The sequence below is a fragment of the Gobio gobio genome, assembly GCF_949357685.1.
Source record: "Gobio gobio genome assembly, chromosome: 1".
NCBI classification, from domain to species: Eukaryota; Metazoa; Chordata; class Actinopteri; order Cypriniformes; family Gobionidae; genus Gobio; species Gobio gobio.
This window is the reverse complement of record NC_137097.1, coordinates 51,043,190-51,058,425: the sequence shown is the minus strand read 5'-3', so window position 1 is coordinate 51,058,425 and position 15,236 is coordinate 51,043,190. Positions and strand designations below refer to the sequence as shown.

The following is a 15,236-nucleotide window of genomic DNA, read 5'->3' as shown; positions in this document are numbered from 1 at the left end:
AAACTTAAAACCACATCTTTCAGGAGTCAATATTCATGGTCGGGCTGCTATAGCCAAATCTTTGGTCACGCGTGTCAATGCCAAATGTTGGTTTTCATTGGTGCCAACAGTGCAAATCTTGGGCTGTGGGCAATGTGAAACATGTCCCACGTCCGTGGGAGTTATGGTGTGGAAAAGCCTCAAAGAAGCTTAACACCTGCACTGTTGCTGCTCAGAGTGTAGTGCGGGGGTGAAGGGTGTGTCGTGCATCAGCGTGATAATGCACCAATACACACATGAAAGAGAACATGAAAGTGAAGTTGAACATCTCCCATGGCCTGCACAGTCACAAGATCTAAATATTTTTGAGTCACTTTGGGGTATTTTGGAGGAGCAAGTGAGAAAACTGTTTCCTCCACCAGCATCATAATGACATGGCCGCTGTTCTGGAAGAGGAATGGCTCAGAATCCCTCTGGCTACTGTGCAGGACTTGTCTCTGGAATTCCCAAGACGAATTGATGCTGTATTAGCCGCAAAAGAAGGCCGTACACTATAAATGATTGCGGCCTATTACCAGGTGTTTCACTGTCAATGAATGTTTGCACTGAAAATTCTAACAAGAAATGTGCACTACAAATTCCCAAAATTATGCACTTTATTAACTACGAGAAAAAAGAAGTGCGTAATGTTGGACATTTATGAGTCTGAGGGGCTATCAGACTCCAATGGATGACAAAATAGTCTTATAACATTCATGAATTAGATGGTCAAGTAGGCTACATAGTTCATAGTGTATGTCATTTGGGATGCAACTTATGCTTAAAGCTCATTTAGATAGCCAAGGGAACACATATCTCGACAAAAAGTCTAAAAAACAAAAAATTATTGATTGGCTATAGGAGTAGGCACAAAAAATATTATTTTAGTATATAGGCTATAGGAACAGCCAACAGAAAACGATAAACACTAAATAACTTAAAGAAATCCAAAAATATTTCTGTAAGGGTCAAGTAATAGAAAGGTGTTCGAAATATATATATAATTAGCTCAGTAAAATAGGCTGTAAGTCAATGGAAAAAAATGTTTTACGTTTTGTTTTACCTCGCTTTACACACGAGATCACTGTACATGTGAAAGGCTAGATTCCATGTCTGTTGATGCTCTTCTCACACAGAGCCTTTATGGTAGTAACTTTAAAGCTGTACTGTCAGCAAATTGTTAATTTATATGGTTTCAGAAATGAGTAAGGGGCAAATCTAACTTCATTACAGCTATAATCATGAATGTCCTGAAGCTATTGTTGAGTAAGTTAGGTGCGCTATCTGCTGGTCACTTCGAGAAGCAAATTTGTCTCGGTTGATAGTTCAAAAACGTAGCCTACAAACTCAACGGGCTCCGCTTGTCTCCTACTTTAATAACGTGCGTAGTGTTTCCCTGACCAGATTCATTTCATGTATCTATGTCGCTGTTGAATACTGTTAAATTGAAACAATTATTTCTCAATTCTCAAGCCCACCTTCTGCCGGTGATTCAGCAACTCCGTCGTCCTGGATCGAGCGAACCTCGGGCCGCAGATTCTCCCAGCGGAGCTGCGGTGGTGTGTTTGTTTTACTGGTGTGTAAATTAGCCGTAATTCGTTTGCTCAGTAATGACGTGGGAGAGAGCTAATTGGGGCAGTGTTGATGGGTGCGTAAATGAGTCTCTAGAGTGATATGCTAATGAGACCCTGATTCTCCAACTCTCCTGGATCAGCCAGCAGACATGATCATTTTAACAACCCCACAAACAAACGTCTTTATGACGGCTTTTACTTTGTTTACTAGGTATAAAAACAACACTTTTGAAGTTGTTTTCAAGTGCTTTTATTTCAAGCTATTTAACTTTACATACAGTCAAAGCTTGGAGAAGGATAAAGCTAGTTTAATCTGATTACACTTACACAAAACAGTACCGTGATAACCATACTTGGTGTTTTTGAACCATTTAAATAGGCTACCAAAGTAAACGAGTAAGGGATATCCTTGAGTAGGCTACCATATCTGGTACCACCACAGTACTTTTTGTTGGAGTCGAAGTTAAAAAGGCAGAGAAAAGACAGCATTATAACAATTTCTAAATCTAATTTTTTATTTCTTTTTGACACTCTCGTGGTGTCCATAATCCCTCTTTTACAGCCATCTTAAGGGCATCTTCATGCTTGTGCGTTCACTTCTTCTCTTCCTTTTCTGTTACAGCTAAACAGAAAAAAACAGATAATATTACATTTGGAAAGAATTTAGAGGTTTGAGGTTTTATCTACAAACTAAAGTGAGTTGTTTTGAAAGTGATAGTGAGTTTAGGCATCTTAACATTATAATGTACATTATGACAATATTTGGTTTTGTTAAAAATTACATCTTAGTGTTATTAAATTGGCTTGAGAGAGTCAACTTACTGAAATCCTATTTAAATGTATTATTATTTTTCTGACTCAAACTCCTCCAAGAGCTTTAACTCTACATACTCCAAACTCTGCTCAGACCTTCAGACTGTTCTGACTTAGTGTGCTATATCTTTTTTAACTGATCCGACTTGTGGTTTTCCTAAAAATGACGATCAAAACTCAGAAAAATCCCATTGACTTTCATTGATGGAATGTTCGGATGACCCAATTATCTATCTATCTATCTATCTATCTATCTATCTATCTATCTATCTATCTATCTATCTATCTATCTATCTATCTATCTATCTATCTATCTATCTATCTATCTATCTATCTATCTATCTATCTATCTATCTATCTATCTATCTATCTATCTATCTATCTATCTATCTATCTATCTATCTATCTATCTATCTAGCAGTCAAACTTGAAGCTTTTAAAACTTTTTAAACTTCCTGGTCCGGCTTTCTCAAGCCAACTTCAAAGTTTGTCTAGACAAACATTTTCTTTGTCTAGTTAAATTATTAGTGTTTTAAAATATTAACATTAGGACAGGCAAAGGTAATTAAAATGTACAAATAATAATATCCACCATAAACAGGTATCAAAATCTTGTGCATTCTAAAACATTATGTTAAAGTCAAAGTTGCACACTGGACTGGCTGGAGGCTTTTGGCCGTACCTCGGACTTCCAGCTTGCACTCCACTTCATCCACTCCTAGGTCATTGATGGCTCTGCATGTATACTTCCCTCCATCAAACAAGCTGGGCTTGCGGATGTTTAAAGTCAGCACGCCCTGATTATTCTGCATGAGAAACTTTGGATCCTCTCCAATAATCATCTTATTTTTCATCCATATAATCTTTGGCTGGGAGGAGAACAAGAGAGAATGAGAAAGAGAGAGCATTGTTGCTTAAATGGCTTAAAAACAACTGCATGGGTAATGGGTTTATATAGTCACGCAATACACAAACACTTACTTTCGGGTACCCACGGACAGCACAGCTGATGGCGGCGCTGTAACCTGCAACGACGGACCTGTCCATGAGAGGTGTGATGAATTTAGGAGAGCTGGTCATATCTTTTTCCTTGTAGCTTTGGTCTTTATTTTGAAGACCTAAGAGAAAGAGACGGGAATAGGATTACACATTACATATATTGCTTCAGCAGACACTCGCGCACTAATCATCATGTAATGCAACATTCAGTGTTTCGAGATTCATTTATATACAGGTACCTGTTTTGGTGATGACAGCTGTGTTTTTGCTGACGCCAGCATCATCGCTCATGCCACAGATGTTCTCACTGAACACACGGAAGGAGTACTCATTCCCCATCACCAGATCAGACACGGTGCAACTAGGTCTGCGATTGTGTTCAAGAACCGTAAACCACCCCTAAAACAATGAGAGACAGACTTGTGGAGAAACAGCCATGCACATAAAGAACCTCTGAATTGAGAAACACAGAAGAGACATTTATACACCAAAAGTATTGTTGACAAATGAACAGTACATTTGTACGCTTGCTCTGTGCATTGCTTTCATTTACATTTATTCTTTTCGCAGATGCCTTTATCCAAAGCGACTTACAAATGAGGAATACAGCAAGCGATTCATCTAGAAGAGGCAGACAAACACGAGAAGTGCTCAGGTTTCAGAGATTGCTTAGAGTATCATAAACTAGAATAGGGATTATTAGTGTTAATGACAAAATATCAATGACATGCTGTCATTGGCCTGGTAGGTAGCGTCATTGAAAAATAAAGCTTCAAAAAGGGTGTTTAAAAAATATATTTTCAAAACTGATGTAAATTTGAGAAAATACAAATAGCTGGATAAAAGTTTTTTTTTATTATATCAAAAGCTTTAAACCTACTGATATTTATAAAATTTGTTTACATGAAAGGAAAAAAAAATACTATGGTAGTCAATGGTTGCTCTATTTGCTTTGTTACAAAAATTCTTCAAAACATCTTTTGTGTTCAGCAGAACAAAGAAACTCAGAGGTTTGGAACAACTTGAGGGTGAGTACATGATTACAGATTTTTCATTTTTGGGTGAACTATCCCTTTAAGTAAAACATATCCAAATGAATTTTTAAAGTACACATTGCCTGTTTAGAGTATAAAAAAGGATTATCCACAGTATTGACAATGAATGGTGTTTCAAGGTAAACTGGGCTCCGTGTACTGGTTATTGTATTATTGCGAATTCCGGGGTGACGAGTGAGGGATCGGTTGTGGGTGAGAAACATATAACTTAATTTTCTTTTTCAACATCTTAAGACAATGTTCACAATTAATATTAGCAGTTGTTTGGCTTTTTTTTCCTGAAAAAAAGTATGATTAATATATATAACATTCAGATTTTGTGATAAGTATATATATATATATATATTTACTTATCACAAAATCTGAATGTCCTGCACCAATGGTTTCCATGTTGGGTTTAGGTCAGGCTGACTAATTGATCATGTGACCAGCTTACTCAAGACAGATCAGGCTATGATAAAAGGATTTGATAGGAAAAAAAAATCTTTCTTATGCCCCACACAAGACACTAAAGAGTATGCATCCCGTGGTACACGTTGCCTGTTTTAGGGTTAAGACACAATTTTAAATAGTTTTCTTAGACTGCTCATTTGTTTGGGCACTTGCACGACCTGACATTTCGGGGGTTTAAGATAACAAAACATAAAATAATATGTATAATTTAAATGTACTAAAATGACTAAATAGGTTTAATAAAATAAAGTGATATATGTCATGAATTTATCAAATTATTTTAAAAGGAAATAATGCACATGGACACAAAATATGCAAAAAAGTGACCCAGATACAGACCTCCATTTCTCTATCCACCATTGTTTAGGATATCCCCTAAAATTGATGTGATAGGTTTCCTGTGCTACTTCTTGTCAAAAATATAAAAAAATATTTGAAAAATCTATTTGAGAATAAGAACACAAATGATGCTTTATATAATATTTGGAGTTGGTGGTCCAGTGGGTTAAACCATGGAACTGATACGCAGAAGGTTGCTGGTTCGATCCCAGCGGTCACCACCAGTGTGTACTTTACTCCATGTTGCTCCAGGGGGATTGTCCCTGTAATAAGGGCACTGTAAGTCGCTTTGGATAAAAGCGTCTGCCAAATGCATAAATATAAATATTTAACTTTTTTTCAACTTTGCACGATATATAGAGTATTAATTTTTTTATCCATACTATAGGCAACCTACAACCACTCATGTGTGTTTACTTATTGATTTGAAACTTCTAAGAGCCAAAAATATTTGGTACAGGCTGGACAAGTTCTTCTACACCAGACTCTATACGCTCAGTAAACCATTTCCTCAAGGTGCTTGCACTTTGTGCAGAAGGAGCAGATAAAGGTCCTTTCTAAAACTGTTGGAAATACAGCTTTCTATAATGTCACTGCATGCCATAGCATTAAGATCAGAGGTGTCAAAAGTATTCGCATTCATTACTCAGGTAGAAGTATAGATACTGGGGTTTAAAAAGACTTCTGTAGAAGTTGAGAGGAGAAGTAAAAGTGTAAAAGTAACTGGTTTCAAAACTACTTAAAGTATAAAAGTAAAAGTAATGTAAGGGGAAAAAAATGCCATTAAAGGGGTAGTTCACCCAAAAATGAAAATTCTGTCATAATTTACTCAAATTGTTCCAAACCTGTATGAGTTTCTTTGTTCTGAAGATTGAAGAATTTTTGTAACAAGCAGATTATATGCAACCATTGACTGCCATAGCATTTTCCCCCTACTATGGCAGTCAATGGTTGCTCTATCTGCTTGGTTACAAACATTCTTCAAAATATCTTCAGAACAAAAACTCATACAGGTTTGGAACAACTTGAGGGTGAGTAAATGATGACAGAATTTTCATTTTTGGGTGAAGTATCCCTTTAAGGACAAAAGATTAGGCCGCGCCACAGTGCATACCCCACCTCCTCAAAAAAACATTTTTCTGAAGGCCATAATGACTATAATGTTATATTAAAAAGTTAATGTTGAACATTTTTAGATGCACTTGGCAACGCGTTTCAGCCGCATATATTCCCATTGAAAATGAACGCATTTTAGGACAATGCAAATACATTAAAGAACCATATTGTGTACTACTGAGCATTAACGTGTTTCATGGAGTGGAAGATTTGATGACTAGTTGCCTATAAATATTGTAAAGGTGCAAAAAGTCAAAATTCAGAGGCATGTTATCAATAACCATTTTTTGAATGTGTGATCAGTGTGGCCAGATTGGGTCAACAATTTCCAGCCCAAAAACCTCACCAAATGTACAATTATATATTTTTTTAAAAATGGTTATTGATAACATGCCTGGTTATTGATAACAAGTTTGCACCTCTTACAATACTTATAGGCAACTAGTCACTCCAAGAAAAAAACCCAAAACTTTAACTGCCAAAATAATGTGATATTATTTTATTGCCATACCAATCAATGTTGATAAGTAAGTTACCATTTTATCTCCTTAAAGCATAACATTGATGATTAAAAAAAAAAAAAAAGTGCCCAATATAGAGATTGGAAAAAGCTATGTAATTAACAGGCATTTCACACGTTAATGCACACACCAATGTCAAAATGCGTAATTCATTTATACTGTAGGCTACAATAATCCGTCAACAAATACATAACAACAATGCGCTTACCCTTGTGTTGCACTTTGCTTTGACAAAACTACAGTATGTCTTTCGTGAAGTACATGGCACATGCACATTTAGCACAGTCAAAACGGATTAGTCGTTGATTTTAACATCTTTCAGCATCTGTCGGGGTTGCTAGTTGCAGATGTCCTAAGTGTGTGTATGATGATGGACAGGAGTCACGGTTATATTTATAAAGAGTCTTCGAGTCACAGGTGTAATTCACGTTTGAGAGTTGAGTCACTCTCCCACTCTTTACTGTAGATACAACTTACTGTGTATTTATGCCACTGGCATAGCGATCACTGATTCACTGGAATATACAGCTACGAGTCATCGCGCTAAAAACCCGGCTAAAGTCATGAATGAGGCTGAGCACGTCTGCCTGCTGATCGCTGATTGGCTGAAAGTACGTGCTCGTCGGCGAGAACCCGCCCTATCTGGCAACATGGTGTGTGATTTGTGCAGGTGCAGGCGTGATTGATAGCCTACAACCCAATAGGGTGTCGGAATGGTTTGTGTTTATCCTTCTCATCCAACCACAATCAAATTCACTCTGTCTGGATGGCGCGATTTATCTGGATAGTTTTTTTTATTTTATGACAAGCCGGAATGAAAACATGCCGAAATGGAATAGGAGTAACGAGGCTATTTTTAAAATGTAAGGAGTAGAAAGTACAGATAATTGCTTGAAAATGTAAGGAGTAGAAGTAAAAAGTAGGCTGAAAAATAATTACTCCAGTAAAGTATAGATACTCAAAATTTCTACTTAAGTAAGGTAACGAAGTATTTGTACTTCGTTACTTGACACCTCTGATTAAGATTTAAGGGGTCTAACCAAACCTGCAAATTAGAAAGAATTGTCCACATATATTTGACCAATACTGTGCTGTTGCTGGTCCCAGTTTACCTTGGTTTTCATGTCGGCCTTTTGGATAGTATAGCCAATGATGTCTGCATTGCCGTTGTCTTTTGGAGGCTTCCATTCCAAAGCAGCATTGAAACCCCAAACATCAGTTACAGTGACAGCCATCGGTGGCCCAGGCTTGTCTGCGAGTATGGGAATGAAAGGGGAAAAAAATGACTGTAGGTAAGTATTACTGTAGAGCTTGACACTGATACACTGTCCTAATTTTAATCATGAGACTAATTAATGTGTGCTAATTGGAGAAGAAGCTACAAGTGAGTGAGCAGAGAAATGATAAAAATGAAAGAGGAATTAAATAATATGGGGAAGAGGGTGAAAACATGAGCGTGAGGTAGAGATAGTGAGATCAAGCTACGAAAAGATTGAGAGTGAGAGAGTTCGAGTTTGCGGCTGGGAGCGGTTGGCATTAATCCTGGGCAGGCTGCTGGGATGCTGGCAGCAAACTGTGACTAAATGGCTGTCTGGCTCATCTGAAGGGTTTTTGCACTCTCATTAGCTTACCTCCCAGCGGGAACACAGAGTGAGTGTCCCCTAATCCTATCCTAATCCCGTTCAACACCAGGAATAATCCAAACAAAACCCCGCAGAATAATCCCTGCAACCGAACTGACCTATGACATGCTCAATTTTGATGAAAGTGTAAGTGTTTAATATGAAACCTTTCTGACAGTTTGGGAGTTAGAAAATCAGCGTCACATTCGAAAGTGATCCTCAAACAGTTTCTATGGGTTAACAAAATTAACCTGACTCACACTTCGTAGGGAAATGAACCTTTTGAACTGTGCAGTTTAATCCTTTAATTTTATGTGATCGCTGTATTTGTGGCCCTGGTTATGACTATGATGTTGACGTGAGTGATATACAAATGAATTTGCAACTTCTTCAACACCTTCAGTAGTCAAGTAAACTGCCCTGTTGAAAAAAACAGCATATGCTGGTTAGGTATGTTTTGAAGCATGGCAGCTGGTTTGAGCTGGTTTATGCGGGTCCTTAGCTGGTCATGAGCTGGTTTAAACTGGTTATAACCTGGTCCTGAGCTGGAGCTAGTTTCTTAGGACCAGCACCTTGACCACCTTAAACCAGCTGCCATGCTTCAAAACATACCTAATCATGCTGTTTTTTTCAACAGGGTATTTCTATAGCGCTTTATACAATACAGATTGTTTGTTTTAAATCAGCCTCACAGTAATAAACAGGAAAATTACAATGATGCAAACTTAATCAAATTCAAGTGTTGTTGTAAAGCAGCTCTACTGAAGACAACAGTGTCATTATCCTGCTCGAGTTCAATGTTGATTCAATTCAGTCCAAAAACAGTTTCAATGTTGCAAAATCTGTCAATTAGAAAACGAAATCGATTTAGCTATAAAGCAGCTTTGCAAAAGACAGTGGTGTCATAAACCAGCTCAATTCAGTTTTGTTCTCATCTGATAGTGTGAGTGGAGTCAAATCGATGATATTACTGATTATCAACTCTTTCCCCACCAGTGTAAAAAAAAAAAAAAAAGCCAGCCATCGCCAAAGTTTTTGATCATTTTCACCAAAATGGCATGCCCCCCAGAATATTTTGTTGTATGAATATCTGAACATGCAATAAATCAAAAGAAAGAACAGACACTCTGCTTCCAAAAAAAAAAATTATAATAATTATTCTACACTTGAATATGGGTAAGTTTCATAAAAAAAGCAACATTTTGAGCAAAAAAATGAGAAAATCGGATTCAGAACGATGATACATAGATAGAGTAAATCAAGTCCATTAACACCCCCCTAATGCTTGCACAGTCATGTAGCTCGTCCTGGGTCGACATTCAGTATTCATTCAGATATTCATTCAGTAACATTAGGCAGTTTTGATTTATATGTTGTTTAAATGTTGGTGATCGCGATGTTTTACATATGCATATGATTACATATGATATTGCTTGTTTCTATATCTTCTTCGCATGTGTTTTGATCAGGAGATTCAGTACTCTTTCAGAAGATGTGTCATAGTGTCCCTTACCGCAAAACAGTGAAATCACGGAAAATTTTGTGATAGTCGGGGAAGTGGTCTCCACAAAAAACGGAAAATTCTGTTTGGGGAGGGGAAAGACTTAAGTGTCTTTTAAACCCCAGCTAAGCAAGCCAAAGGCGACAGTGGCAAGAAACCCAGACTTCCTTAAGGTGTCAGAAATGGACAAAAAAACCTAGGAAGTAACCAGCCTCAATACAACTTTGAAAGTTGCAATGGCTCACCCAGATTTTTTCTCATCTATTTTTCAAGCTAAACTGTTAACAAGGTAAAACACTCTCCCCGGTTTCACAGATGAGGCTGTGAATGGATGAATGTTTGAGCTGTTTTAACTGAAAGCAACTTGCACTGATATATTTTTAAATACTGTATGTCAGTGCCATTGTTTTGTCTCAAGATGCACACCTATAATGTTTTTTTTTTCTATGGCATGTTTATAAATGTTACTTAAATGTCCTAATTGAACTAAAGCCTAATTCTGACTTACTCAAGCCCTAACTGTGCAACCGGGCATCTGTGTCTTTAAATTCACCTTCATATCACTTTTAAACCATCACCCCTATTGTCTTTAGCCATCGCATCACATCTCATGCTGTTTTTGAGCATTCCATCACAGCATGTCAAGTTGAAAGCCTTGTGGGCAGTGCTCCGACGTTTCATTCAACAGAGCTTTGGGAAGCTTGAGGTAGGGGAGCTTTGGGAAGCTTGAGATCTCATTCGCTTTTTCCATCTCCCACTGCTTTTTCTGTCACTCCTCATGCAGGCCTATTATTAGGCTCGACTCAAAATGATCAAAAATATAAAATTAATATTTATGGCTTTCAATTAAGACCAATATTTCAGGCAACCCACAACTCTAACCCCTGAATTTGAAATTATGTTGTTGTGCACATGTCTATTAAAACATTAACCAAATCACTTTGTTGACACTAACCTACAACCTGGATCTCAATGGTGGCTTTGTCCTCATTGTTCTCAATCTGTACGGACAGGGTGTACTGGCCGGAGTGCTCTCTTACCGCTTGCCTGATAAACAAAATGGTGTCGACACCACTTGTGCGGACATTCACCAGTCCTGTGTCTAGAGGTGCGCCATCCTTGAACCAGGTCACCACTGGACGTGGTTTGCCCTGATAACAGTTAACATGGTGTAAGTTGATCATTTGAAACTGTTATAAAGACCAGTGACTGAACAGCAAAGTAGCACTACTCAAGTACAGAGCAGAACAATGTACGTGCATGACTGACCTGGAAGGGAATGACAAGGTTGACCTTCTCACCCACTTGTTTGATGTACTTAGTCCTAAGCTGCCGAGGGAGGCGGATTTTAGGACGCTCTGAGAGAGGAGATTGAGAGGAGAAAAAGACAGAAGAAAACGTGCTGAAAATGACAACACACAGAGTGGGGTGTTTATATACTTCATGTTCAATGTGTCATAGACGAGTGTGTTGTGTCTGTGTTAAATCTGTATTTGAGTAGGGATAGTTCACCCAAAAATGTAAATTCTGTACATCACTTATTCAAGAAGATACTTTGAAAAACGTGGGTTTTTTTTGTCCACACAATGAAAGTCAGAGTTGTTTTCTTGCTTTCAGCAAGTTCGCTACAACCTCCCATTGCGATTTTATTGAGCAATCTAGATATACCTTGAGAGTGTGTGTTTTTTTGTGTATGTATGTACATGTGAGTCTCACCAACAATCTCCCGAATGGTGACAGCTTGCGCCAACACAGCTGGAGGGCTATGGCCAGCGATGTTCACAGCTTTCACCCTGAACAGCATCTTCTCTCCAACAGGCAGCTCTCTGACCCTGTAACTATTCTTCCCAACAGGGGTCTCGTTGGCCTGCACCCACTCAGTGGCTGTGAGTTCCACCAGGGGCAAAGTAAGCGGAAAACCAGCAAGATATGTAAACATGTCAAAAAAATGATTTAAAAAAAGAAAACTATTTCTTCACTGTGATCGTTTGAAACTGAGATGGCACTCTATGTCAGCACTATAGAAAAGCTGTGGTGATGACCCACCTCCCTCAATGCAATATTCAATGATGTACCCGTCGATGCCACCAGCTCCAATCCTCTCAGGGGGAAGCCACTTTAGAGCACAGGTACCATCTGTAACGTCGTCCACAATCAGTCGTATTGGTTCACTAGTTGGAGCTATGAAGGTGTAGGGAAAACAAAGATAATGAATGCTGATTGAAATATGTTTGTTGAGAAACCAGTGCAATTAACCCAAAGTTGCAGCAGACAGTCTGATGAGGAACTAACCGATGGGCATGAAAGGTTTGGAGTTGGCGCTGGGCTGGGAGATTCCAATGCCGTTAACTGCAAACACCCTCATCTCATATAGCACACCCTCAATCATCTTCTTAGCCTCATATGTTGTGGACTCGTAAATGTCAAAGTTCAGCTTTGTCCATCTGGAAGAGCCCTTCTTCTTCCTCTCCATTAGGTAACCTGGAAGTACAACTAAAGTAGTAAGAGGTATCCTACACGTGTGAGAAGTTAATTCATTACCTACTTAAATATTTCCTTATGTAGAACCAAGAAGCAAGACTGACAACATACAGTCAAAATATTACAATGTCAAACACAAATGGTGAAGATCTGCTTTACCTTTCACTGGAACCCCACCATCAAATTTGGGTGGATCCCACTGGATACCAGCAGTGTCCTCACCCACTCCAGTGCATTTCACATTTTCAGGTGGATCAGGCACATCTGAACACAGCACAGAAATAATAAAGGAGGAACGGATGGGACATAGCAGATAATGAGGACAGAAAGACGAAGTTGCAGATGGTTAACATGTATGAACTCACCAACTATCTTAACCATGACATCAGCCTTGTCCTCTCCTGCTGGGTTGAATACACTGATATGATAAAGGCCTTCATCGGATCTCTCTGCCCCTTCAATAACAAAGCAGCTCAGGTTCTTCCTGCTCTCCACTCTCACACGGCCTTCAGCCTCAGAGATCTCCTGGATCATACAAACATCATGTCTTCAAGCATGTGTAATATAAAATATTGGAGATGTTACATTTCAAAGTTGATTTCCAAATCCTATGTGATGTAAGAAAATGAGAGAGAATATGTTCCTGTTGGAAAGATCAGCTTGAATTTTCATGCTGGTTTTGTCTAGGTGTTCACCAGGAAAACCTGAGTGAATGGGGATCATCCAGCATGGTCTTTTTGGGTAAACTGGTTGACCATGGAATGCTCGATGTTTAAAGTAGGATTGGTAGAGACACAATTCGAAAAGCAACCAGCACTGCTAGTCTTTTCAGCAGGGTTTTATCACTGAATCTGATGTGAAAACAAGCCCATATGCGTTTTTGGCTTTGCTTAAGATGAGAGTATGTGACAGTTTGCCAGCAAGCTCTCACAGTATCTCCTTTTTTCCAGGAGACAGTGGGAGGGGGGTCTCCTGTAATGTCAACATCAAACCGGAGCTTGTTTCCTGCAACGACGATAATGGTGTTTTTGTTGACCATGCTGCCAGTGGTGTCCAGGTGGATTTTGGGTGGTTCTAGAAGAAAATAGAAAGAATTTTTAAAAAACACAACAAAACTGTCGCCTTGCAAAACTATAATGTTAAATTTGTTGATGCAGGTAAGACATTTACCTTGACGAGGAACGTAATCAATCTTGATCTCTGGGAACAAAAATATAGATCTAGGTCAACGTTGAAATATAAAATCTGATTAAAAAAAAAAATTATTGCCCCATTTATACTTATTTATATGTAAGACTCATTAAGACCTATAGTGCATTATAAGAACAGTTATAGTTAGATTTATAATATTTGTATAATTACTTATGTCATGTATTTGCTTTTTCAATGCACATGCTCATAATCTATATACAATGATATACACTTATTTATAAGTATTAATAAGTCAGTCATATGATTCCATGAATGGTAATTTTGATTTGTTAAAATCTGTATCTCCTAAGCCATATGCATGGTATTGCTTACATCAGCTTGAAATTATACTTAAAACAATTATGTTGTAGTGTTTTGCTACTATGTAACATAAAAAAAAAAAAAATGCAACTGTTTGTATTAATGATTTGTTTGTTTTTTCATTATTTTATTACAGGAATTATTGTTCATTAGTTACATTTACAAATAAACAACTTAAAATGTATAATGAGCTCATCTTCATGATTTCTTGACATTTGCTTTAGGAAAATTGTCTCCAATGTTTTCTCTTTACTTAAAACCATCAATGATGCATTTATAGAGATTAGTAACTAAATTATCACTCACAATAAGTAGTTATAAGAAAGCAACATGGCTATTAATAACGATATATTCACTTATTTGACAGAAATAAGTAATTGTAACTATAATAAATTAACATTATAGCAACGCAGGCTGCATCTTTATAAATACAATCATGGAACCATATGACTGACTAATTAATACTTGATAAATCAGTGTAGAATGGATTTTGAGCATGGACATTGAAAACTTAATGACAAAATAATATAAAATGTAACTATAACAGTTCTTATAATGCAGTATCGGTCTTAATGAGTCTTTATAAATATATTTATAGAATAGTAATACTTACTTATAATGAATTATAACCCCAGTTATAATTATTTATAAGCATGGGCTTCTGCTTCTCTCTCTTACCCAAAAAGTTGAGTTTGGCTGAAAGGGAAAGAGCATATCCATCTGGTACAAAGGTGTAATCTCCTGCATCCTCAGGCTTCACGTCATCTATCATCAGCTTGTGAGTCCTGAGATACCAGGATCAAAAATGTTACGACATAAGAAGTGTATGCCACATTATTTCCCCCAATAAAGCAATGATGGAGCAAAATTGACATTTCGATGACTAATCTGTTTTAGTGTCATGACATAAAACAATATTAGTTAGGTCAAGAACAAGGTGAGCTTGCTTCTGCATGAATCGATAAGGGTGACTGTAAGTGCACCGATATACCTGCCGATGTGTGTCATTTTGATGCGGTCACTTGGAATGACCTCCACCCCATCTTTGTACCACTTGCCAGTCACTTTCTCATCAGACACTTCACACTTGAAGACAGCCTGCTCTGCTGCCTTCACTGTCAGATCAGCTATACTCTGCAAAACCTCCAGTTCCTTCTCTATAAAAGAGAAAAAGGGGCCAAGAGGCAATTAATACTAAAAATAAATACTGAAATATCAGTCAAACAGGGGAA

General features: G+C 37.7%; 1 protein-coding gene across 2 annotated transcripts in view; it reads right to left on the bottom strand.

The window, feature by feature from the left end:
* Positions 1 to 1,832: 1,832 nt before the first annotated feature.
* The window catches only part of mybpc2a (myosin binding protein Ca), a 37,672-nt gene continuing 24,268 nt past the window's right edge, over positions 1,833 to 15,236 (bottom strand). For both annotated transcript variants that reach the window (XM_079839173.1, XM_079839174.1), the window contains 16 exons: positions 14,996 to 15,161; positions 14,683 to 14,789; positions 13,663 to 13,692; positions 13,424 to 13,566; positions 12,858 to 13,017; positions 12,652 to 12,756; positions 12,304 to 12,492; positions 12,058 to 12,192; positions 11,728 to 11,895; positions 11,281 to 11,369; positions 10,967 to 11,162; positions 8,001 to 8,140; positions 3,644 to 3,803; positions 3,387 to 3,523; positions 3,088 to 3,274; positions 1,833 to 2,214 (listed from right to left, as the gene is read on the bottom strand). In XM_079839173.1, coding sequence (XP_079695299.1) covers positions 2,186 to 2,214; positions 3,088 to 3,274; positions 3,387 to 3,523; positions 3,644 to 3,803; positions 8,001 to 8,140; positions 10,967 to 11,162; positions 11,281 to 11,369; positions 11,728 to 11,895; positions 12,058 to 12,192; positions 12,304 to 12,492; positions 12,652 to 12,756; positions 12,858 to 13,017; positions 13,424 to 13,566; positions 13,663 to 13,692; positions 14,683 to 14,789; positions 14,996 to 15,161 — 2,141 coding nt within the window. In that variant the 3' untranslated portion in view covers positions 1,833 to 2,185. The remainder of the gene's footprint in view (positions 2,215 to 3,087; positions 3,275 to 3,386; positions 3,524 to 3,643; positions 3,804 to 8,000; positions 8,141 to 10,966; positions 11,163 to 11,280; positions 11,370 to 11,727; positions 11,896 to 12,057; positions 12,193 to 12,303; positions 12,493 to 12,651; positions 12,757 to 12,857; positions 13,018 to 13,423; positions 13,567 to 13,662; positions 13,693 to 14,682; positions 14,790 to 14,995; positions 15,162 to 15,236) is intronic.